The sequence below is a fragment of the Epinephelus lanceolatus genome, chromosome 6 (assembly GCF_041903045.1).
Source record: "Epinephelus lanceolatus isolate andai-2023 chromosome 6, ASM4190304v1, whole genome shotgun sequence".
Classification (NCBI taxonomy): Eukaryota; Metazoa; Chordata; class Actinopteri; order Perciformes; family Serranidae; genus Epinephelus; species Epinephelus lanceolatus.
The window spans coordinates 11,447,648-11,474,709 of record NC_135739.1 but is presented as its reverse complement, the minus strand read 5'-3'; the positions used below and the strand labels follow the sequence as shown (position 1 = coordinate 11,474,709).

Below are 27,062 nucleotides of genomic sequence, written 5' to 3'. Positions count from 1 at the left end.
ACAGAGAGAGAGACAATACAATTACACAGTTAACTGGTGTCCTTCAGAGTGGATGGGGAATCTGAAGAAAAACTCCAGACAATGTCCAGAGTATCAGGTACGAACATTTCCTGTTGCCCTTTCACACATGTTGCGCACAACAGTAGACTGTCCCTTTCAGATGTCTTCTTAGCTACTGGAAAATCTATTTGGTTAAGGGGTGGCGCCTGGGTAGAGCGTACAGGAGGAAGAACATGACGTAGATTACACCGCGGTAACATAGCAAGTTTGTAATTTGGCCATAACAAGAGTTTCTTGCCGTTTCTAGAATTTGTCTGATTATTTCAGCTCTGGCCTTCTCCAAGAGAAGTTCCTGTATCTCTTCATTGCTGTTTTCATGTAAATGACACTTCTTCTTCCCCCTCAGAAGTGTGTATTCTTCTGTTCTTCTGGCTTTGTGCCAGCCGAATGATAGAAACGTCATCAACACGCCCACTTGCTCCCTGTAAATTCTTTAGACAACAACCTGCTCTATTCTCACATAGGCTCAGACGGATTACACAGATTTTGTGCTCTGATGCTTGTTGAATGTCCGGCTCTGACTGATTTGGACCTTTCCATTTTAACGTACAGCTCCTTCAGGTTATGTTCAGGTTTTCAGTACATGTGTGAAAGGGACTTGAGACGTACAGATAAAAATAATTGACATCCAACACTGTCATTTTTTGAATAAAAACACAATACGTACATGAACCTCTGGGTGGAGCTTGATCAGGAACCGTTTCCTCTTGAAGCTCAGTTTGCGGATCTTGGACCAGTTGAAGGTATTTATTTTTGTGGTGCCCTGAAAGAAAAGGGGAAAAAAGAGAAACAACCTTCAGCATCACTGTTAAGGACCAAGAGTCACATCCACAAAACACAGCTAGAATGAGAGCAGCAAGTCACCTGAAAAACCTGAAGGCCCATGTGAGCAACAGCCAGATTGATTTTGGTGCCTTCCCGATCGGCTGCTGGGTGGAAGCGGACGCCGTACATCTCCAGTTTACGGGCAATCTCCAGGATCTGGAAATCTGATTCGGCTGGAGTCTGGCCCCTGGAGGAGACAATATGTAAAATACATCAATTTTTGTGACTGACAACGTGTTCTCTCCATGCAACAGGAACTTTTTTCTCTCATCTACTAAGTATGTATCCAAAAAAGACCAAGGCTCAATCCTTAGTCCTCTTCTATTTAAACTTAGGAAGGTTCCATTAGAACAAATTATACAAATCAATGAAATTACCTCTTATAATTTTGCAGACAACACCCATTAAACTAAATGACAACACTACAATAGATTTTCTCAGAAAGTGCAATAAACACATTGATGATCTGCCTTCAGCAAAAAACTGAGATTAAGAGAAGACAGGTTAAAGCTCTGTGCTCATCTCTAATCTGTGAAAACAAAGCATTGGAATTCTGGTGTTATTCCTAAATGGCCTGAATCTGAACAGCAACATCTTGACAATAATTAAAAAAAGTAACATGGTCATGTTTCACCCAAACAATGCGTAATGCGCATTCAGTTGGTTCAGATCGAGGTTGGGACACGTTCTCAACACAAACGAACCACACCGGAGTTCTTTTGTAACCGGACCGAGAACTTGTTTTGGTGAGCACCCAAATGCGTTTGCTGTGTTCACACCTGCCCAAACAACCCCCACTTTGGGGGCAAATGAACTTTAGTTCGATTAAACCAAACCAGACAGGGCAGGTGTGAAAGCACCCTAGGACACCTTTCAGCTGCATACTGGATTGTACCATCAACAACACTTAAAGCTTAATTCTGTTTCTCACACACACACACACACACACACATATACACACAATCTTAAATGTTCCTCAAATCAATAAGGTTAGTAACTGCAACTGACCAGGCTTTTGGAGCACAAAGTGTAGTGTGTGAGTGTAATGTCTCTTTGATTAACCGCATGAACTTTAAACAAAGATCGCATCATGACTCGTTTGCAGGCTGGTGTGTCCTTAAATCCTTTACAACTTCCAGGATTTGAGCAGCATTATCTAAACCCATGTGATTACAACCAAACAGCATGCTAGGAAGACATATCCATCCAATCATCACCACATTCTAATTTTGTTCATCCGTTAAGCGGTGAAATCTCCTTAGGGCCCTCCCCTGCCCCACTGGCCTTATGGCTAATAGAGCGGCCAGAGCAGGGGATTAGGCCAGGGAGCTCGCTGCTTCTGCTTCCACACTGGCAACCAAGGGAAGAGATTAGCAGAGGTCTTTAGAGCCGCCAAATACACTGGGCTGAAAGGAGCCCCTATTGGCCACAGCATAGTAGTGAGCTAACAAGGCGGCTGGTGGTGGGAAAAGTGCAGCGAGTGGTTTTGTGAGACTCTGGACTCTGAAACGGGGCAAACCCTCTCATTATGGTTGTTTAGTGAGAACACATAGTTGTCTCAGTTCAGTTAACACTAAACATTTGTGTTTAAAGCCACATAAAGAGGGACAGACAAGACAAGACAAAGTGCCACCGCTTACAAATTCCACTTAATGTGGGATATGATTTTAAAATAGTCCAAATGGTTGGACGCAGCTATGTGCAGTTTAATTTTATATAACCATTTGTGCGTCAATTAATGACCCCATGTTATGTTGAATTCATGAAGACATGTCTCTAGTGAACAAAGAATTCAAACATGGAGAAGATTCTTGATGAAATGAAGGAAAGGGGACCTCGTTTAAAGGGGAACTTTAAGGGGTATTTTTCAACCTGAAGCCTTTTTCCCCATGTTTTTGTGTCTTAAGTGACTCGTGTGACCATCATCATTTTTTAAACTGGTCCAGTGTTGAGAGAGCGAAAGAGGGCTGCAGCCTGCGACAGTGGCAAGACAGGCTGCAATTGAATCATTTGAGAAAAGTGCGCCGAGTCAAGTGGCGTCCATTACAAGTGTTTGTTTTTGCTGCTGACGGGCTCAGGTTGTTATTCTGAGTGTCTGACAACATTAGGAAAAAGGGCCCTAAAGAGCAATGAAATGTTTTGCTTGTTCAGGTCTTTATTGTGTCAAAGTCTTACTAAAAGAGAAGTTCTTGATGTTAATGTTAGTGGCATTCAGTAAATTACTTTAAAAAAAAAAAAGATGTTACCAATTATTTTGAGATAGGATTTAGGGGGATACAAAACCAGAAACTGAGTATAATATATTAAGTATGGTTTTTTTTAATGTATAATCACCTGAAAATGCGAATCATTGTTATCGTTAACTTAGAGCTGTTTATATCTACATAGGCAGCAGGCCCTCATCCATGGAGTCTACCATGTTGCACTGCTGTGTTTCTACAGTAACTCAGAACGGACAAACCAAACACTGGCTCTACATTGGGGCCACTCATGTTTCTGCATTTTCACTTTGGCTGCAGTAGTTAGCAGCCGCTCCGCAATGACAGCATCAGAGAAACAGATTTTAAGTGTTTTAAATCACCTGTTTCATTTGTTTTAGAGAGGAAGAGACCTCCGCAAATAATTCAGCTTCAGGCAAAAACTTCCTCAATGTCGGAGTTAAAGAAGAAGGGAAAAAAAAAGGTGAGCGCCAGCAGGTACTGGGCTAGCACCCGTCAGCAACATGTCAAACAGTGTCGGAAAAACACTGATTTGTAACATTCAGTTTTTCTACTGGTTTTAATCATCTGGTCCGTTTGCTCTGGAGAGCAAGAAACCTCTGTGGATATTTCGGCTCCCAGTACAAACATCCAGATGGGATTCTAACCTGGAGAAGTTTCAGCTGGTTGCAATCAGCATTCTCCTCACAGCTAGCTGCCTTTAACCCTCTTAAATCTTCTTCAAGAGGTTTTTACATCAACTCAGGCCTTATTTTTAGATTAATGAATTCAGTGCCTTTTAAGACTTTTTTAAGGATCTGTGGGAACCCTGCTTTTGCTTTAAGTCCCATCTGTTGAAAAGTACAAGAAGACCATGAAAAAAAAAAGATGATCTGTGCACAAGAGAGCAGAAGTGCTGAGTCAGCAGCAGCGACAGCCTGGCACTCAGCTGGTCGGGATGGTTGCGGTCGGGATGAGACACTGTGCAGCTAGAAAAGTTTACCTGATGGCATATATAATAAGCACTGAAGCCGCTGGAACTGTTACTGAGGTTTGCTGATTGGTTCAACAGGAACTAGTTTCCTTCCTGACTGACACTGTTCAGAATGTTTGTTAGATTCACACAGTAACAGAGTCATGGAGGAAAAGACGCAGCCACAACAACACAGGCACAACCACATACTGTGAAGGCAGATCGATGAGGCCAAACAGAACATGACGCAGCTTCAGGGAGACACTTACAGGTGCCTGCGGTGGAGCTCCATGATCCTCTCTTGCACCTTCTCTTGGTAAGGCAACAGCTTGGTCATCCTCAGGAAGTCCCTGTCGGCCACGTCATCATAGTCGCCAATCTCCGCTGTGGTTTGAGGAAGACCAGAACAGATCAGCTTTTCTGTCATGTTAACGCCATCGTTATTGTTTAGAAATCGCTGCCGACGCATGTGTTGCATGTCACGCCCATCACAGCATGACACCGCCATTGATTGGTTCTGTGTGAAAATGCAAAGACTGTAGCACCATCTCTGCATCTCTACATCCTCCAAATCAAATAAACAAACAAATAAAACTTTAATTACTGAACAGCCAAATACTGAGGTAGCTTCAACATACACTGGACGAGGTGTGAGGCCAGCAGGGCGCCTGTGTTTTCTGTGCAGATCAACCTGCCGTCCATCAGATCTCTTTTCATCTGCAGCGAAAACAAGTACCTATAAAAAAAGCAAAAGCACAAAAGGCTTAGCGTTTATCTGTTCATGTTCATTAGAAGACATTTTTTAATTCTTGAGTTCCTTTAAGTAAGACGTCCATTCATCAAATCTCTTACTGACTGCAGCAAAGCCCTCCAAGAACTTCATAAACATTTTTTTTTGAGGACAAGTATTACAATGCCCTGAAAAACCATAATCATGAGCTTCTGAAGCAGGAAAAACATAAAAAAAAATCTGTGTATTTTCTAAAGCTCCTCTACACAGGCACCAGATAAAAGTAATATCCAGTAGGAAATTACAGTCACTGACCTCGTGTACTCCTCCTGCAGCTGACCGGGGTCTGGAGGAAAGAATTTCACTGACAGTCTAAAGAGCGTATTCGCTGGTCCTGAAAAACATGAAACCGGATCATCAGCGCACAGGCACATTTTCATTCTGTGGAATTTAAGCAAATATTTGAGCTCACTTACGTCTGACTTGTCTCATAATGAGTTTTGTGGGTTCCAGCCAAACCTGGAGAGACAGAAATAACATCATCTTCAGAAAAATCTGACAGATGGTGACCGCTCTGCTTAAAATGACTCCTTTAATATCATCTAGACTCTGACATGGCGTACAGTCACTGAGTGACGAGGCATTGTTGTGGGCAGAATCTGGCTTTGCTGCCTCAGTGCAGGAGCCTGGCTGCCCTGTCACATCTGGGCCTGATTGAGGGAGGAATGTGCTCCATCCAGACAGATAGATTGAGCAACTGGTATCAGCTGATGTTTGCCTGAATCCTTCTCTCAGTTTATACCTACAAAATGTGCTGATGTTACAGTCAGTTTAGGTTTGTGACATCATCAGCTGAATGCAGCGGAGCGAGGAGCAGTGCCTCGTCCTCTTAATGGAGGACAAAAACAATGACGAAAGTGTCAATACATAAATAAATGTACAAATAAACACAGGAATAAATAAATAAGAATAAATAAATGCAAGAAGAAAAAATGCAGAAGAAACAGAAACACATGTCGCTGTACAAAAACATGGCAATAATTTAAAAAATTGTCTATTTATGTTCTATATTATTATTTTTTTATTTCAGCATTTATTGATTCTTTTATTTATTAATGTATGTATTTATTTCTTCCTGTATTTACTTATTTTCCATATTTAAACATTTATATATTTCAGCATTTATTTACTCATTTATATATTTATGTATTCATTTCAGCATTTATTTATTCTTTTATTTATCTAGTCATTTTCTGTATTTATTTTTGTATTTATTTATTTAGGTTTTTTTGTACTTCCACATGTATTTACTCCTTTATTTAATTATTTATATATTTACTTATGTCTGTATTTATAATAATCTAACACTTACTTGTTCTTTTATTTAGTCATTTTCTGTATTTGTTTCAGCATTTATTCTTGCATGTATTTATTTGCATATTTATGCATTTCTGTATTTATTCTTACATTTGTTTTTGTATTTACTTTTGCATTTATTTAATCATTTGTTTCTTTATTTTTTCACTTATTCATACATTTATTTACAAACTATTTTGGCATTTATTTATTCTTTTACTTATTTATTTAGGTATTTATTTAACCCTGTCTTTATTTATGCATTTATGTTTGTATTTGTTTTAGCATTTACTTATTCTTTTTTGTTTCCATATTTATATATTCTTAACTCATTGTTTTTTGTATTTATTTAATATTTACTTTTTTGTATTTCAAAATCTATTTATTTATTTCTGTAATTATTTCAGCACTTATTTGTTCTTTTATTTAGTCATTTTCTGTATGCTATCACATTTATTTATTTCTGTATTTGTTTCAGCATTTATTCCTTTATGTATTTATTTGCATATTTATGCATTTCTGTATTTATTTATACATTTGTTTTTGTGTTATTTTTACATTTATTTAATCATGTGTTTCTTTATTTACACATTTACTTATACATTTATTTATAAATTATTTTATCATTTATTTATTATTTAATTAATTTGTTTCAGTATTTATTTATTTATTTTTTAAATTTATTTCAGCATTTATTTAATTATGAGTTTATTCATTCCTATATAATATATATTTATACATTTATGTATTTATTTATCACTTTTTTGGAGTACCTCTCCTCTTTTATGTGACAAAGGAACCATTAAAGAGACAAAGAGCTGCAAAGTTAAATGTATTTGACCTTTGACCCCGACAGTTCTTTACCTTTTCAGTAAGAAACATTTAGTTCTTCTTATTTGCAGCTGCTGCCAGGCTTTAAACAAACTGCTCGACTCTTGTCATTTGAAAGTGTCTTTGAAAGCAACACCACAGAGCGACAGATGTATTGTGTATACACATAATGGCTTTTCAGTGCTTTTGCAGTTGAATATACGAGTGTCTTCTCTTTGAAGAAGATTCACAGTGTGTGTAATATCTCTTCTGTTGCTTTCCAAAAAAAAATCTGTTGGTGGTCTTGAATTCCACTTATGTTTCTGGAAGAATAAAACATTGGAAAGTCTGACATTTGTGTATGGGCACTTGTGCCAGACGAGTTAAAAATATTCCCAGATTATATACTGCTCAAGTCCAGTAAAAACAATTCTGCGTCACAGTTTGCACCACTGCAGAGAGCTTAAGAAGAGCAACTGGCTGAGAGGTGACTAATAAAGTTCATCTTTTGCCCTCAGATAGTCATGTTGTCCGCAACGTGTGACCTTTGACCTCTGAAACAAAAGCTGCGTTTGCTGGTCAGTACTTCACAGATATAAAGAATCACTCAGCATGTCAGTTCCTGGATGCTCAACAGGAAACAAAAGACACAGTGCGGCTGTACGTACCCAGTTCATCTGCATGTTCTGGAACTCCAGGCCAAAGTAATCACTCTCTATGAGGTTGCCTCTCACGAAAACCTCAGAGAGGAGGATCTGTCCAATCGCTTTCGGCTGAAAGAAAAAACAACAGAGCAAAAAAGGACTCATTATTTTCATCCCAAAAACCAACACAAAGATCTTAAGGAGCACTTCACCCCCCAAATGACCATTTGTATATCAATTATTCATCCCGTGTTACACTGAATTTGGGAAGAAGACTTTGTTTTTCTCGCTTGCTTTGATGGTGAAAAGTTTTTGTCAATGGAGTCTGGCCTTGAAGAGAGCACAGATAAGTTTCACTTTCAGTTCAGTTTCTTGTCAGAAAGGACTGTTTGGTTGAAGTCGAGTTCATTTGCCCCCAAAGTGCGGTTCATTTGGGCAGGTGTGAACACAGCAATCACACTCGGGTGTGCACCAAAACAAACGGACCGAGACCTTCTTGAAGAGGTGGTCTCGGTCCGGTTACAAACAAACTCTGGTGTGGTTTGTTTGAGGTGAGAACGTGTTCCAACCTGGATCCGAACCAACTGCAGTCAAGACAACTCTAGGTCTGAAAGCAGCCTTTGATTATACTGCACGAGTCGTGAGAGTTTGTAAACGAATGTTAAACATGGACCCCAATGACTTCAATTCATCGAGAACTTTCTCAGTTTTAAGTTCCTTGCTCACCATGAAGGCATGTGAGAAAAAAAAAAGTTTTCTTCCCAAATTCAACACAGTCTGTGGTGAGTAAATGATTTACAAATGCTCAGTCGGGGGTGAAGTCTTCCTTTAAAAGCACACTGATGATACACCTTACAATCTCAACGGACAGAAATTTCTTTTTGAAAAATTGTTTTGACAAAAATAAGTTTGAAACACAATAAATCTGGCCAAAAACATCTGTGATTATCAGACGTCACAGGCTGAGGTGAGGAAAGCCAAGCACAGAATAAACGCCGTCTGTCTGTGTGGTGCAGAAAATATTTGGCATCCATAAATGATCCACTTCATGTGTGTTTTATGGCCGCCTATGTTCCATCTGTCAATTCAAATAGTTTCCTTGACTTGGACGAGTGAGTAAACTGCAAAAATGTGTCCTACTGTACATTTAAAGTCATCCGGCCCTGAACAGAGTGCAGCAGAATCACAAGCAGGAAATCTGCCGCAGTTTACCTTCTCAACGCTGCGGGGTTTGTTTTCACTAAACGAAGGACTAATTACTATGTACTAAGAACACACTGCACTTGAGGTTTGGAATCCTAGCCTGTGACTTTTTGAGAAAATTATAGCCTGAAACATCTGGTTGTAATGTAAAATAGTATTTTTAAAAGCCTTATAAAAAGAACTGCTTTGCATCGGCTGAAGTCAAATACTACAACTCAAAGAGCAGCAGCAGATTTACTGTAGTGAGTCTTTTCATTACTTTGATACAATCACATGTTCTGCATTCACGAAATCTATAAATTGCAGGTGAATCCTACTGACAAAACATCCATAAATGTAGGAATCTGTAGTAAAATGACCTTCTCTCCGAGGATTTACAGTGTCCGATTACAGCTGATCTCAACCAGACAGCAGAAACTGGTGTGTTAAAATACTTTGTCTGGGTTGTGTTTGAGTGCAGGCCAAACATACGATCCACATGGCATCAGGAAGTATTCAAAATCTATCAACGGCCAAATGTAAGGAACATTTTGAGGTATTCTGTCTCAGTTTGACTGGTTCAGAGGAGCTCAGTGAACTCAACAAAGAGTCAGAGTAGTAATATTAGCATAAGGGGGGAAATTACTTTAAGTGTGATGTTTTCTCTTTAAAAAAAAACAAAAAACATTATCAATGCTTTAAACAATATTTCACATGCAGAATTGGAACAAAGTTGCAGCTTTTATTTAGTTAATCTACGAGTAACGTGGTGAGAGAGCAGAAAATGGTGGAAGCTTCAGTGAAGCAAGCACCTTCAGTTCCTGTAGGGAGCCCGGTGTAAACTCACCGCTGGATAAGCGAACTTTTTGTTGCTGATGTTACACATGTTAGACCCAACCCGCTGTGAAGCAGGCCCTGGGGTTTGCCCCGGCTGAGTTTGAGCTGCTACAGCCACTACTGAGTGGATCTCCTAAGCCTCAGCCACTCTCCTCCCAGCAAACAGTCTCATCGTGGCGGAGAGTGAGGCGGAGGGACCACAGGGTGCATTTACATTTAAAAAACGTCCAGATGGAACGGTTGATAGGAGCACTGTTCTCTGCGGCAAGGAATTTTCATACCATCGGAAAAACTTCAAGCCTGAAATATCACCTCAACACAAAGCATTTAGCAGCGAACCCAGAAGTGCGAGCTGGCACAGCCTCTGATACTAGCGCTAGCAGCCAGCCTCGTCAAGCCACACTCGACCAGGCGTTCAAACTGAGCCACTCTACCTGTGACTGACTGACTAAGGGCCATTCCCAATACCCCCCCTTGGCCCTACCCCTACATTTGCGCGTTCCCGTGAGGGGTAGAGGTGTCCCAAGAGGTGTTCCTTTTTGCGTGTAGGGGTAGGGGGCATAACGAGGGGTAGTGGGTATGAAACTAGCCCTTCGGAGCAAGGGAATTCAGATGATGACTTGCCAGCGAGGGGTAGACGTCGCCATGGCTACCATCAAGCAAGAGACTGGGAAAAAAGTTCATACATAGCTAACGTTACTGTCGTCAGGTTGCTTGTTAGCTAGCTAGCTAGCTCGCACTATCTGGCTTCTGGCAAAATTGTCGGACAAAATTGTCGGGGGTATTGGGATTGGGCCTAACTCTCTTGCAAAATGGACTGCAGACCACTTTGGGTGGTAGAGGACAGGGGGACAACTGTGTCCAAAATCCAGCAGCTTTACACGACACATCTGTCAAAATTCATTCGACTTGAATCTTTCAAAATACCTTCATGTGTATGCAATTAATTTTGATTAGTTAATCACAGAGAACACAATTAATCAGATGCATTTTTTATTCACTTGACAGCCCTAAAAATAATTTTAAAACTTAATTTACTTAATCTAAATTACTTGTAATATAATGGACGCAGAGGCTATGCCATAACCTACACGTTAGCCTGACGTGCACCTCCCCATACATGTAACTTACAGAGGACACACAAGTCTATATCTGCCTTAAATCATATACTGAGTTCTGAGCAGACAGAATTTATGTCTGGAACGCTTTGTAAACAATGTTATTAGAGCAAGACCAAATCTTCCCTGTGGATTAAGACATTTTAATCCAAGAATCTCTGTTTTCTCTTTAATGTTTACCTCTTTCATTTGTTATTTTACACTGAAGTCAAGTTGAATTCAGGCTAACACGAGTTTAAAGTGCAGATTTCATAGCACAGACTGCAATGTTAAACAGGTATAATGAGCCCAATCACTGCTCAGATATGAGGTCTAAAATATATCCACCTCTTCTCCATCTGTAATATTTTTAAAAGCTGTAAAACAGGTTTGATTTGGTTTGACAAGAAGAAAAAAAACAGAAGTTAGATGTGTGAAGGCAGACTGAAGCAAACAGATTGTTTCCTCAGTGTCTTGAGCAAATCACTGTGTTAACTCTCAGAAGCCCCGCCTTTGTGTTACTCATTAACCCTCTGCAGGAATGTAAAACTGCACTCATGTCTCCAGAGACAGAGTAAAATCTTCCTCTGGTACATTCAGCTTTATCTTCCACAGTCTGAGAGCGAGGGATGACGGGTTCACACAGACTGCTGCCAGACAGCTGGCAAAAAGGACAAGCTGCACTACTGTACACCCCCCTCAGATCCTCCTGCATGAATACACACGGAGTATGCAGACAGTGTGGTGGCTGCAGACAACTATACACTGAACCCAGGTAATTTTATATCTGCAACAGTCTCTTTTCATCACAAAGCAAACCTGTGTGGATCATTTCCCTTCGAATAACTTCCCCTAACTGCTGACCGCATTGGCTTATCTGTGTGTACAATCAGTCACTGTGTACACTGTGGGCACACACTTATTATACCACCCTTTAATGGCATCTCTGCGTTCAAGAGCAAAAAGTGAAAGGAGGGAGAAAGAACGCTGTGTGACACAAGCAATGAACCAAAGCTGAATTTAGAGCAACAACATGACAGAGACATGAAACATAAAATAAACATCAAATTAACACGATTTGTGGAGCGAGTCAGCTCCTGACCACAAATTACACATTTAAACAGCTCCCATATACAAAAAATGTCCACCTGGGCCTTTATGCTCTGCCATTTCTCCTCTAATCATCACGCTGTTGACTGTGACAGGCTGTTATGATACCACAACTATTTTACATTACCAAAGGTTTATGACAAAATCACTTGACGACACGGCGAGAGAGGAGAGGGAGAGGGAGAGGCGCTGTGCCGCTGCCAAAGGAGCCGCTGAATGAGTTCCTTCTGAGCAGTAACTCGCTAGAAGAGTCTGAGAAGTAAAAGATTCAGGACACCACAGTTTGTTCCACACTTCTGAAGCTGCTCCTCGTTCTGGAACCACTGCAGAGTCAGTAATAGTTTCGCTTTCAGACATGCTTGTTGCCGTGGGTAACAGTAAGACGTCAATATGACAACAAGTTGAAATATTGCATCGGTCTGACTTATCTGACATTTCCGCTGTGCTTATTTTATGTACTGTGGCTCTTCGCGGGCGTCTTTGATAAACCAAATCTACTGTAAATTCAAGATGTAGTTTTTTTTGTCTGTGGCCCAAAAGGTAAATCATGTCTTCGATCTATTGTCAGTTAAAAGTGTTGTCATTAATGAGATATTTGAAGCATCAAACATGCTTACCAGATGAATGAGACGTATACATTTTGAAATAAGTCCAGAGTCCAGAGTTGTCTTTGAGTGTGTTTGCTCTTCGCAGACAGAAGTCTAAAAGTCTACCTGCAAATTATTGTTAACATTGTGACTCAAGTCTGTAGCCTATTTTCTTCGGGAAACTCTCATCACTCTGGGAACGCCCACCAGAAAATCTATCTTTAAAGATACTGTGAAATCACCAGTTTTGACTTTCCTCAATAGCAGATTGTAAAGAGCGAGTCTCACGATATCACTAGTGTGAAACATCAAACACCCTAAACTGCATGAGAGAGAAGTGAGTTCCAGCATAACCAACGATAGTTTCTAAAGAGTGTAAAACATTTTCTGAAAATGATCCCAACAAATACTGTACAATTACTGCCTCACATAATTTAAATCCATTCTGCCGTGCAAACACAAACCAGTCGGCTGCTTCCTAAAGATCCATCTGGCCTTTTCAGTTCGAGCACATCTGTGATGTGACAGTGAGATCACATGCAGTTTGTTCACACCACACTTGTGGTACGAACCACAGTCTCATCTCCGAGCTCTAACATTAAGGCAGGTCAGTGGGTCACCCAATCAAGCTCAGAAAGCAGCGGGGATTATCACTAACAGATGTTTTGCTGGGAGACAAATCTTCCCCTGTGTGTGTGAGGGGAAAGGGCACTGTGTGTGTGTGTGTGTGTGTGAAGTACAGGTTTTAAAAAGCAGCCTGCTATGAGAGACTGCGCTTCACATGCACAGAGAGCAGAGAAGAAAAAGCAGGTAACCCAAATATCAGCCAGCCTGACTCAGATCAAGGGCTTGGGTGTACCTCGCATGACAGGTTCAGCATGGTTCACCAAGCAGCAGTCTAACTGCCCGGCCAGCGGTGAATGAGCTGCAGTGGAAGCTCCTCCTGACGGCAGGGGTGTGTTGGGGCTTGTATCTGGCACAGTGGGACGTACATTGTTAAGGCCTTGCCACCGGGAGATTTCCTGCTGACACGCATTTGAAAGCTCTGCACACCAGCGGCCACTTTCACAAGTCTGTGAGGAGACGTTTCAAAAGATCAGCAGCTTCTTTGATGCATCTCTTAACCTGACGGCAGCTTTAAAGCACCAGATTTCTCTTCACTACCTGGTTTCAGGACACACCTGTGGACAGCCGGGCAGGGCATTTGTTGGCAGATAAACATGACGCAGTGGGAAAGATAAGGATCAGGTGTGTTACTGTGCCTTCTGCTCAGGTCACCTGTGTAACCCAGATACTTTACAAACTAATCTCAGACTCCACATTAGGGCTGCGTGATGAGGAGAAAATCAAATATCACAATGTTTTTACCAAATACCACAACGTTGATATTGTCATGTAGAATATTGCTGCTTTCACAAATACAGATCTCATTACAAAGTGCTCTGCTGGGTTTAACATGGATTTTAAATGCTCAGAAAATTAAGTTAATGGTCGTCTCAAAAGCTCACTCATAGCTGCTTAATGATTTCAGCATTTTCACTTCTAGTAGTTACCAGCTACACTCCTACAGGTGGTTGCTTTTTAATGTAATGTTCTAATTTTAGTCCCAATTTGAGTCTCAATGGAACTTCTTAGTTAAATAAAATAAAATTAAAGTGAAATATAGTGATAAAGTGAGTGAAGGAAGATCAGAATACAGCTAGAAGAGTCGGGAAAGTTCAGAAAATCACATCACTTTGCAGTAATGCAGCCTTTAAAAGCAGGAAAAAACAGCACTTAACATATCACCATACCCAAAATCTACAATGACATCTCATCTTATTTCACGATATCGATACACCAAAAATATTGACCGGTTTTGAAGGTAAAGTGTACTGTAGGTACACTGGAATCTCTTCTGTCTGAGCGCATCTCCTGTCCTCATTGACTGCATGTCAGACTTTTTCTACACACTTCTATAACAAATAAAAAAGTTTCAAGTTTCAGTTATGAAACAACTGTCTGTTTAAACAAAACAAACCCTTCTGTTTTCACTCTTTTAAGGGTCACTGATAGTAATAATAATTGTGTAATACCGGCATACAGTGAATCCGTGATATTTTCTGAGACGATAAAAGTACCGTGAATATCTCATACTGTTGCATTACTGTCCGCAAAACACAGGCGGAGAATGGCTGGAACAAATAAACAACAAACAAGACAAATCACCATGACAGAGGTGGTTGAATCAAGTATTTTGCACGTGATGAAAGAATCAATGTGAGTTAGATTAAATATGCAGATTAGAATTTAACAGTGTTGGGGAATGACTAGTTACATGTTACTGTGTAATAGGCGGTGTAGTGGTTAGCACTGTTGCCTCACAGCAAGAGGGGTCCTGGTTCGAACCCAGGGTAGGGGAGCCCTTCTGTGTGGAGTTTGCATGTTCTCCCCGTGTCAGCGTGGGTTTCCTCCAGGTACTCCAGCTTCCTCCCACAGTCCAAAGACATGCAGGTTAATTGGTGACTCTAAATTGCCCGTAGTTTGTTTGTTAGAAATGTAATAAAAACTGAATAAAATGTAAGAAGTTACATTACTTTGATGAATTAAAATAGTTATACAAAAAGTATGTTTTTTAGCAGGGTAATTAGTAATCTCTATTTCATAAGTGACGCTCCAAACACTGGTGGTCATGTTGGTGTAGTGTAAATCAGAAACTCAGAAAAATGTGGTTTTATTCTCACTGGAGAGACTCTTCTCATTCACTGTTTGTACATTTTCCTACAAAAAGTAATGCACCAAAATTCGCAAATATCCCACGTAATGATGGGCCGGTATTTCAGCATAACCCACACATGTATGAAGGATCACATAATCAATCTGCTGACAGAAGTAAATAAGGAAGCGGTCTGGAGTGGTCAATGAGAAGGAAGGTTGAGGTGGTGGATGGGTCAATAAACACAGGACTTTCCCCAGGAGAGGTGTTTGGAACTGTGTGAACTTTGAGTCATTTTAAAAAGGCACAGCGTCATCATGTTTTTGTTCCTTAACCTGACCACAGTAACTTAACGTTAAGGACGTAACGTCATCCATGGAGCACTAATTCACAGGATATCATACGAACTGTTGCATGAGGATACGTTGCACTGAAACAAGCTGCCTTTAATTCTAAATGAATCACACAGACAAAAAAATATTGCCAAATACTTTTGCCATTTTTACTTCATCAACTAATTCCATTGAAATAAATATTGCAACACACAAAGCTGCTGGGAAATCAGACATTTTAGGCCACAACAATCCCAAAGAAAGCCTGCGAGGGACTGAGAAATGTGCAGAGCAGATGAAACAAGTCGCTCTCTGCACAGCCATTAGATTGTTTGGCTACTTCAGTCCACAGTGGGACAGTGTGAATGCTTTGTATAGCTGAGAGCTGAGTGCTCAGCTGTAGTGGTTGTAATGAAGAGCCAGAGTCCTCCTTTTATGAGCGTGCACATGTAACAGACGCCCTGCTCCCTCCTTTACACATTACAGTATTACTTTATCTCAAACTATTGCATGATACTCAAGCTCTATTTAAAACACCCTGAATATCCAGTATTTTCCTTTTCTCACCAACAGTTATCAGATTAAAACAGCACTGACACATTACCAACAAGTCTCAAGAGTTTCATCATTCACAACAGACAAAATCACAGATTCTGCTTCAGGCCACTGGTTCAAATTCCAAACTTTCAGCTACTCTGTGTGTCCCCTCCCCCACCGCCCAGCTCAAACTTTGTACCGGCCATGACTGCTCCCTCTGAACTGCTCTTTTAACACCAGAGCACCCCTCCACCACCACCACCACCCCCTCCTAACCCACTTGCTTGTCAACCTTGCTATTTATGTGCTTGTTTGCTAACACTAAAGCAAAAGCCTGCCCGGGTTCCCTCCCACCGATGCCCCGACTGTACTGCATTTTCACACAGCTAGGTTCCACATCCCACCCTCGGCCTTTTTCTTTCTTTCTTTTTTTTTTTTTTCTTCTTTGCGAGTTTGGAGCTGGAAGTTAAGGCCAGCGGAGGGGCTGGCCGTGCTGGATAAAAGAAGCCTGTGTTTCCCTGCCCTGCCGGCCTGGCCTCCCTGTCCAGAAACCACAAGGCTAAGCTTTCTCCTGCGCTGGCTGTGGGAGGGGCCTGAGGACAAGAGCCATGCAAGCAAATGTCTGCTGATGATGATGATGAACATGCTGGGTACCTGCAGCGGATGAACGCCACGGATCAAAGCACACAAACTCTGATCTGATTTGTCTGTTGTAGTTCCACACTAAAAAGACATTATAAGACCATAAATACACAGATTAAATCACACCACGTGTTCGTATGGTTCTGCAGTATCAGGAGATGAAATCTGTCAGGCGTTACAGGTGGCAAAACTATTCAGCATGACAAAGCCGGGACCAAGTGTGTCCTACTCGTGTGTAACATAATTTTCCTGCCAAAATTACCACACATAAATCCAGGGAAACCCACGAAAATAGGGAATAGACTCCTCTCCTATCGCCAGTAGGCCAGAGCTCTGCAGCAGATAAGTGCACCTTTCTATGGGTGCGTCACATTCACGTCACAAACAGGTTAGTATACAGTAAAAAGCAGCATGGAGGCCAGTGAAGATGTTTTTTTTTTTTCTTTTTAATATCTGTTACTTATTCAGTCTCTCATTCAAACTCAGGGCCGTCTAATTCGGAACCATGTTCAAGCACCGTTTAAACGGAGACAGACAGACTTTAGCTGCATGTCATTGCTTAGCAGGTCCAACTAGGTGGCATATTTCAAACACTTTGGATCGGAGCAGGAAATCTGCTGCCCATGATCCTGTCCTGCATATACAGACACCGTTTCAGCACTGTTACTTTTCTCATGGCAGCTTAAAAGCGAGACAACTCCTCATTCCAAGATCATACCTTATATAAAAAACATTGAGGCAGCATAACGGCACAATAGTCCCGCTCTGAACAGGCTGAGTAAGAGGGGCTAATATAAAACGCTTTATTCTACGAATGGCACGCCTTGAGCACACATATTCGCCTCAAGTTTTCTCCTAAAATATGACACTTTAGGCTTAATTTCTCCTTAGCTGTGGGACTTAACACTGTTGCACAGAATTCCTTAAAAGGTCTACTCATTTACTGCATTGAAAGAGATTTTACAGTGGTAAAAATTTCCATGGAGATCATTTGTTTACTTGAACTCACGCTTGTGACACCTGATATCATCTCACAAAGTTGGCTTATAATTAGATCGTGAAAAAATATATTATACTTCTGGAGTAAAGTTGATCCCCAAATACCAGAAAACCAAAAACAACTGTAGGAAGGAAATGCAGCGGAAATTAATTCAGTCAAAATCCAAAGTGTAAAACCAGAAGCAAATCTGTTGGGTTCTCCTGGTCGTAGAACACGTGAGACTCAAGATGTGTTTTTCCATTTATCACCATAAACTGAGTCATGTTGCAGTTAAGATGGAGTCAGAGGTACCTTAAGTTTTTTTTTTTACCTCATTTTGGTTGCTAGGGGGTCTGGGGATTCCTTAAGTATGACACAGAGACAGGGAGAAAACCATAAATACTGTGTGAACATTTTAGGGAAATCTTAAGGAGAAGACTTAAGAGTGTTTTGTGCAACCGAAGAAGGACTTAAAATAATAATAAAAAAAAATCTTAACTAAGGTGTTTTGTGCAACTGGCCCCTGGTCCCCAATGACTTCAGTTCCCTAAGGGCACATTCACACCAGACTCTGTTCGATTGGGCGGAGAATGCTGAAAAATTTCACACCTTCATTTGGTTCAGTTCACTTTCACACCGAACTATCCATGGTAGCGGACCAGGGTTCATTTAAAGCAGAACAAATAGCACCAGTGTGAGTGCGTCCTAAGTTTTCTTCATGAACTCAATCTGACACAGGGTGAGTAACCCATACACAAATGGTTGTAATTTCTGCTTCTTTATTAACGAAGAAAATACATTTGTGGGTTTGTTTTGCTGCTTGTGCAGCCATATTGCTGATGATTCCTCAGAACAGAGTGTGCCTCTGTAAAACCTTTGTTTGCCAGGCCTTATAGCTCGAGCACGCAAGAAAAACAAATTCACAAACGCAATGCAACACGTGGTGAGTAACTGATATACAAATGGTCATTTTGCAGGTGAAGTGCTTTAAGAGAGCAGGATTTCAACACACGTCTGACGGGAGTGTATTTGTTCACAGCACAGAGTGAGAGTGGCAGGTAACTGCAGATGATAAAAGACTTTACTCAGGAGGATATTTGAGCAGCTGAGCAATCGAAATACCACAATGGAGGGAGCCAGTTGCCTGAAGGCCACAGTCATTTCAAACATTCAACACTGCAATTTTGTATCTATTTTTGCACTCAGTATGCATGAGGAAAAACTACAATTATAATGTAGGAAAAGTTTTGCTGCTTCATTCATTTTTCTTTAGAAGGACTGTGGTCACACACACACACATATATCTAATGATGATATAGCACACTGGCAGCTCTTCTTAAGTAAGAATCGAACACAAGTCACGTCGAGGATGTACAGCTCTGCAGCCACGCTGTGCAAAGACATAAATACTATTCTCCCACCAGCCCATGACTCTTCAGTATGAATGAACAGCAGTGCTGGGCAGTGGGGGAACAACAGAGCCTCTCAGAGGCCATCTTGTTCTTGGCAAACTGCAGTCTGCTTGACAACAGGATTGCCGTCATTCCCCTTTTGCAGCCATGTATTTCTGTCTGCCACCTCCTATCAACACCACGTCCAGAGCTCACTTTGAACTCTGCAGGCCGAGTTCAGTTGTCTCTCAATATATGCGTCTGAATATGTTCTTTAAACAGACATCTTCTCTCCCTCCAGACTGAGCAGCGCAGGGACCCACTTCTATACAATTAAACTTGTGTCTGTCACATTCTATTAGCTCAAGACTCTGAGACGACATATGGTGCATTAGATTATGAAATGTCTGTCTCAGCAGTGCCAGAACCGTTACTGTTACGGCTACACAAGGATTTAGGACAGTGCGGTTATTCATCTGACCTTTTCTCACAGAATTAGTAAACCATTAGTTATATGACACTGCAAATTCATACTCCTCCACTGATCAGTGTCTGACTAGGGTGTTTATTCATTGAGGAGGCTCCACTTTGATATTCTCTCCCCCCACAGAATGGACAGGAAACTCGCTCTGATATAGCGGCTTCCTTATTGCTTCCTATTTGCCTTCTGAATGACTCCAGCAGCAGCTCGGAGAGTAAACACGGAAAAAGCACTTTAACAGCGAGGATCGAAAAGTTTGCTCAAAACAGCTGCTGATCTTTAAAAGGGATTAACTTCTCTGTAAAGTAATTTCAATGCAAAGGGAACACAGCAGTGATGATTTTTGGCTTCAGATTTATTCATGTTCAGTATTAAGCTTTTGACAGCGTAATTGTCCTCGCACTGTGTGCTACTGTGTTGCTTTAAAACATGTTTTTTAGTCACCGTGGTTGCAGTGATGACAGCAGAGCAAGAAAATACGCATCTTAGTATACATTAATAGAGAAAGCCGAGTTATACTGGACTTAAATAAGGCTGCAGTTAATCGCTGATTAAGCTGATGATTATTTTCAGATTCATCGATGCATCATTAAGTCTATAAAATGTTATGAAGATATGAAAAACGCTCATCACAATTTCTCCGAACCCAAAGTGAGGTCTTTAAATTGCTCCTTTTGTCCAACCAACTGTCCAAAACCTGAAGACTCTTCATTTACTGTCAAACATGACAAAGAAAAGCAGAATTCTCGCATATAGGAAGCTGGAACCAGCAGATGTTTGACGCTCGAAAAATGGCTGAAACAATAAATTTATTATCAAAATAGTTGCAATTAATTTTCTTTCGATTGACTGATCTATTAATACTTGCAGCTCTAGACTAGCAAGAGGCTATAAAATGTTGTTAGTGTGACTGGGCCGCTGCAAAGTCCCTTCTTAATGCCTCCTTTGCATTTTTACACCGCACCAAATGACCGTGGCATCATTCTGCTCCAGTGTGTGATTTTAAAGAGCCTCCCAGTGTCAAGAGAAGCGTTTGACAACCAGTTTGCCATCTACTGTGCAGCCCTAATCCTCAGCACAATAATTCAAAACAAAGCGTTTGTTTCGACTGAACATAAAAGACTGGTTAATAATAGAGGTAGGAGGGAAAAAAAATAATAAAAAAATCGAGCATAGTATGGGGATATTTTTGAAGCAATATTGTATCAATGTACACACGCCAAGTATCGTTTTTTTTATTTATTTAAATTGTAAATATTACTGAGACAAATTTAACTTTTTCGTAGTCTTCGAGAATTATTCATTTAATTGCTTTTTCAGTCCGCTAGAATCATTTTGACTGACGTGAGACGAACACAGTGAAAACTTTATCTTGTTCAAAGTTAAGTATGTAAGATTTAGTCGGATGAAGTGGTGCCTAGAAGTGAAGTTTGCAGACTGCAACCAGCTGAAATTTCTCCTGGTTAGAATTCATTGCTCAGGAGGTTTTTTACCAGGAGCTGAATTATCCGCAGAGATCTCCTGCTCTCCAAAACAAACACACCAGCTGATAAAAAACACTGAATAAAGCAGTCCCTAATTACAAATCGGTTTTTCCTGATGCTGTTTGGCATATCGAAAACAGGTGGCAAGCCCAGCACATGCTAATGTGTGCTCACCTTTTTTCTTTGACAACTTAACATCAAGATGTTCAGGAGGTTTTTACCAGGAGCCGAATTATCCACAGAGGTGTTTTCCTCTCCAAAACAAACAGACCAGGTAATTTAAATTGGTAAAAACGCTGAATAAAGCAGTTTCACGTAAAAATGTGTGTTTTTTCTATGCTATTTGGCAAGTTGGGAGACTGGCAGCTCCCTGACCACATGCTCACCTTCTTGCTTGGATAACTTAACATCCAGAAATTCAGGAGGTTTTTACTGGGAGCTGAATTATCCACAGAGGTCTTTTCCTCTCCAAAACAAACAGACCTGCTGATTAAACCAGTAAAAACACTGAATAAAGCTGTTTCGTGTTACATATCAGTGTTTCTCTGATGCTGCTCATTGCAGTCGGGCTTCTTACTATGGTGGTCGACGCGAAAACGCGAATGTCCCCATCTGTAGCCAGTGTTTGATTTGTCCATTCTGGGCTACTGTAGAAACATGGTGGTGCAACATGGGGATCTCAGTAGATGAGGACCTGCTCCCTCATTCTAAGGTCACAAAAACACTACAGTTCTTATTTTCAGGTGATTTTACACTAAAGAAAACATACTTCTTTATATTATATTCCATTTTGGCTAATATATCCCCCTAAATATTACACACTGGAGCTTTTAGGTAAACCAATGTTGAAAAATTTTTCCTTTGGGGACACAATTTGCAGTCACAAAAAGGTAATAAATCACAATATGTCACCAAAATACTCAGCAAAATGTTCAAATTGCAATAGTATTGTATCATGACTTAAGTATCATGATAACATCATATCATGGGCCCTCTGGTGATTCCCACCCTTAGTAAATAACTCAGTTTACCTCCTTGTTGGCTGCAGCTTAGGAACAGAACACACTAAACTACTGCTTTTGCTTTAATCACAAATCACAGCCAATAAACTAAAAAAGTGCCCTGGTGAGTTCCACTAAGTTACCCGAATAAGACGCCTTAAGGAGGAAGGGATTTCCGCACCAAAGCCATGTGGCAGCTGTCACCAGCCCAAGCCTCACGCACCCTGACTCCGAGGTAAGAAGCAGCCTGCTGCGTATCAAACTGCAGACTTATCACAGTGTAAATAAAAGAGGATGTAGGAGACACAATGAGGCCGCGAGGAGAAACTCACGTCAATATCAAAGAACTCCTGGGAGTCGTCCAGCCCCTGCACACGGATCTGTACTCCTCCTCGACCGTGGCTTCTGCTCCCGCCGACCATGTTGCCACTGAGGCTCTGGCCCGGCTCCAAGGTGCTGATTCCGGGGTTGAACTGGGCTCCCAGCCTTATGCCAGGGGTCTGCAGGACCCGGTATGAACCCTCAATCTCCCCCATGACTGCTCAGAGCAGCTCCCCCACCTCACTCCTGCAAAGACAGAGACGACTGCATTAAGGCTGGGGAAAATGCAAAACATGATGAAGAGGTTAAGGGACTGTTCTTTATTAATCAGTGGAGGGGGTAGCTGAGGTGTGACTTCATTTTCTTTGTTAGTTCTGTTTTGTGTATGACCCTCCCTAAAGCCATGAATATGCTTCCCTAAGTGACTTGGGGAAAATGCATGACCCTCCCTCCACCACTGATTAGTACCCTTTGTTGTTTAAAAGTTAAAAGACGAAATCCTGGAGTTGAAAAAAGCCTTGGTTATTCACTCTTGTTGTTCATGCTGGTAAATTCATGCAAATGGTTTATTTTGGCCAAATTTTTTAGACATTTTTTAAGTAGATCCCATACTACCACTCTCTCCAACCTAATCTTAACCACCTCTCTTTTGACGTGATACTTCATACCTGGCTGATCGCTGATTTAGCATTTTCGTCGGAACTTCCGCTTCCAGGTCAAAGAGCAAAGGGGGCTGATTGTGAACTAACACTACATCCAAATGTCACCCTCTGGACTTGTGGACTGAGCCCTGGCAGACTCCAGTTGTACGTAGTGTGACGCATTTACCAGTCCCTCCAGAAAATCGCGATTGTAAAAATTAACGCAAATTCAACGAAAGTCCGCAATATTTGCGGGGGCTTGCAATTTTTCAGAAGTCCCACAATTATTCCGCATTTTCCGGCTGACCGGAAGTCATGTGACGTCATTTGAAACTTCATCAAATCGTGCTAATGACACTGCAGTATGGAGAAACGCTCTCACCTGCCGACAAAAATAACCGCCCAAGACCCTATGTGTACAGATGATGTAGCTTACATGTTGTTTTACCGTCACATTGTCTGATCTGAGGACTACAATATTAACTCAGGATTTTTTTTGCAACATTATTCGAGTCCATGTTTTGAAACTAATTAAATAAAACTGACTTTTTTGGAGGCAGTAGTTTAAAAAAAATCTCTTTATTTCTACTGAGTTTGCAATTTCCCAAAAAAAAAAAAAAAATCATAAAAATGCTACAAAATTGGCCACAAATTCAAGGATTTTGGGCCGTGAGATGCTGGAGGGACTGATTTACTGTCATCACATAAAGTCTGCCAGAGCAGAGACTGCAAGCGTATTCATATAAACGTCGTATAAGTTGATGAACAGTGCTGAACTCATCTGTCCCTGTAGATAACACGATATAAATCCCATGTACAGCCTTTTGTTGAGACTGAACAAAAATGTATCAATACATCATGTGTTCAAAAACAGAAATGCTTGTAAATAAGAACAGGACTATAACTCCATAAATTGAGTATTACTGACATTAAAAACCTTTTGTTGTTTTTCGGACAATTTCGATAGGCCGCAACAACAATTGCATTTTCATTCCCTCTACAGCCTGTACTTGTACATATTTTGAATATCATTTCTGGTTGACACAATTCTGGTAGCAATCTAATAGGACTAACTATCAATAACTACTTTACACATTCAGAAGGGTTTTTTTGGCAGTTGAAAAAACACCAACGTCACGTCCGTATTGCTGATGTGTGCAGCCCAAGTGGACTCTCTGGAAGTCTGCAGAAAGTCCACTTGAGGCGGACTTGTGATCTTAGGCTTTATATTTAAAATCTAACTGAAGCACACAGCACTCCTGGACTTCCCAGGAATGTGCCCCCAAAGTCTGTGAGTCTGCAGATGCAGTGAAGTGTGGACATTTGGATTCTGTTGTGTAGCTAGAGGACAGGTAACGTAGCTGATACCTACCCGGTAATTCAGGCAATTTCTAAAGAAAACAGCCTTCCAATTGTGTTCCCTTTAAAAACTGGCAGTTAAATAAACACAAAATACAGCCATTTTAAGTTGTATGCCCCTCCCGTACCCTAAAACAAAAAACACACAGCGCCACTAGCCTCCCGTTTCTGCACCACCCCCTCCCTCTCATAAGTAACGAACAGTCCCTAAAGTCTTCACATATTGTCATGCAGGTTGACATCAGGGTTTGTTTTATTCATTTATAACACATGTTAACACACAGAGAGGACACACATGAGACCAATCTCCCCCTGAGCTGTCTTTGTTAACACTTTAAGTTACACTCTGCTTGAAAAACGACCTAAAAAGTCCCAAAAGAAGAGACGGCGGACTGATTTCACGTTTATTGGCGTCTCGCGCTGCGTGTGGGCCTAAAGTGGGTCAGCAGGACTTCGCCGCTTCAAGCGAGTGAACACAACGGAGAGACATTCACAAACCACACTGAGCTCTAAACTAAATGTTTGCGGTGCTCCTCTCTTTCAGAAATGGAGCTCAGTGGAGTTCACCGAGCAGCAGCAACGCACAGATTCTCTGCACCGAGTTTTGTCTCCGGAAAAAGTCGCCAAACTCGAGTGCGTAAAAGTAATAATAAGCTCATAAAGCAGCTTTAAACTTACCGTGTTTGCCCGGATCGAAACTAAAAGTTTGTTCCACCGAAAAGGACACTACTACTCCAGTCCATGGTCGTCGTCTTCCAGCGGAGTGCGTACTCAGACTACTTTGTCATTGGTCTAAAGCAGCAGCCCCATGCGTCCTGCCATTGGCTCAACCGTGTGTGAGGAGGATTGTAGGCTGAGGAAGATTTACCTTCATTTACTTTAAATAGCTTGATGGATGCAGAATAAACGTGTCCGCCTGCAGTAATTACAGGTTGTGGATTTTTTTTTTTAACCCAGGCAGCGTGGAAAGTTTTAATAGCGTATTTGCTACGTGTGTTGAATCCACAGGCCGATGGTTGTCAACACCCCGAGGAAATTATCTCATTATCTGAAAATTATCTCCCATAAAGCGAAACAGACTTTATCTAAGTTTGGGCTAAAGTTTGACCCGTAGATAAAAACAAAATAGAAGTAGGTTTCCTTTGTAAACCTCCAAGTAATACTAAATCAAGTCACAGATTTCTCTCGAGCACATTAGGTAACATTTTGTGTGTGTGTGTGTGTGTGTGTGTGTGTGTGTGTGTGTGTGGTGAGGAGAGGAGAGGAGAGGAGGGAAGGAAACTTCTGACGTTGTGATGGAGCGCCCCCTGCTGTTACCTCTGCAGTAAGGACAAATTATTATTATTATTATTATTATTATTATTATTATTATCTTCCCCTTGGGGATTAATAAAGTATATACAATTAAAAAAATCTTTAAATATTATTATCATTATTATTATTATTATTATTATTATTACTGTAAGTATTATATTATCAATAATATTATAATTATTATTAGTAATATTATTATTATTAGTAGTAGTAGTAGTAATTAATTAATTAATTTATTCATGTGTTTATTTATTTGTGTATTATTTATATATGTATGCTTGGACCACACTGTGAACCTGATGATGCTACACGCAAAACGCGTTGTTCATAAATAAAGAATAAAGTCTCCATATCAGTGTGCAGAGGTTTATTCCTATTGTTGTGTTTATTTATTTATTAACCTTTTCATGCATGAATTATTAGGACCTCAGTCAAGATTTTTTTTTCTTGAGAGTTTAATTTCTCTTTAGGCATGAAAAGGTAAATTATGAAGGGTTATGAAGTTCTTTTTTTTAAAACATGCATTTTTTTTTTTTTAGAGTTTTTCACATGTCCACCCGGTTGGACAGCATGCGTTTAAGTTTTCAACTGAAGAAATACAAACCAGTTTAAAAAATGATATATATCATGTCAAACTATAAAAAAATATATATTTTTAATGCTGTTAACTCTTTGAAAGCAAAGGGAGCAAAGTGGCTTGATTTCTTGTAAAAACATGGAAAACGCCGTGAGCAATGAAAGAAGACATGACCCCACAAAATTAGCAAGAAATTAGTAAAAAAAAAAAAAAAAAGAGAGAGCAAGAGAGAGAGAGAGAAAATTTAAAATTAAATTAGTTTTAAAAAGGAAAGAAAGGAACAAAGTTAGAAAAAACAAACAGGAAAATGACCTGGGAAGAGTGCTTAAAATTATAATAATTCTGTAACATACAGTTTTCCCCAAGCTTTTTTTTTTTTAATTTATATTTTATTTATTTTTATTTATTTATTTATTTTTTTTTTTTTTTTGCAATTTGTGGTCACTGCCTTTTCTCCCATGTTTCTGAAAGCAATCTCACCAATGAGCTCAAAGGTTTGAATACTTGCTAAAAGGCATCTGAAAGCAGCACAAGAAAAGTGATGTTGCTCCAGGTTTCCAAGGGTTAAACTAGTGTGTTCACATACTGCTCAATGCCATGCAAAAGCGTTGAACTCTGCTCCTGACTCTTACACTTCTCCCCTCTCTCTTTACTCCTCCCTCCTGTACCTACCTCCATCCCTCCTTCTTTTAGCTCCATCCTCCTCACTCCTCACCCCACCAATCTCCTCCTGATGAACGATATCATGTTTTTCTATGAATATTTTCTGCAAAAATATTGTCAAGATATTGTTTCTGTTACAAAAACTGTAAATTACATTCTAATAACACAAATCAATTGAATTACAGCTCAGAAAGTTGAAATATAGCCAGCGATGCGCGATGCCCAGTTCAGTGGAC

At 40.4% G+C, this 27,062-nt stretch overlaps 1 protein-coding gene across 3 annotated transcripts in view; it reads right to left on the bottom strand.

Moving 5' to 3' along the window:
* The window catches only part of farp2 (FERM, RhoGEF and pleckstrin domain protein 2), a 47,949-nt gene extending 22,731 nt beyond the window's left edge, over positions 1–25,218 (bottom strand). The window contains exons 1-9 of one of the 3 annotated variants that reach the window (XM_078168607.1): positions 24,951–25,218; positions 22,284–22,518; positions 7,621–7,725; positions 5,263–5,305; positions 5,102–5,180; positions 4,695–4,792; positions 4,326–4,440; positions 925–1,072; positions 728–823 (exon numbers count right to left, since the gene is read on the bottom strand). In XM_078168607.1, the coding sequence (XP_078024733.1) occupies positions 728–823; positions 925–1,072; positions 4,326–4,440; positions 4,695–4,792; positions 5,102–5,180; positions 5,263–5,305; positions 7,621–7,725; positions 22,284–22,487 (888 nt within the window). In that variant the 5' untranslated portion in view covers positions 22,488–22,518; positions 24,951–25,218. The remainder of the gene's footprint in view (positions 1–727; positions 824–924; positions 1,073–4,325; positions 4,441–4,694; positions 4,793–5,101; positions 5,181–5,262; positions 5,306–7,620; positions 7,726–22,283; positions 22,519–24,950) is intronic. The other 2 variants (XM_078168608.1, XM_033620899.2) reach the window with 2 other exon arrangements.
* Between the last annotated feature and the right edge of the window lie 1,844 nt (positions 25,219–27,062).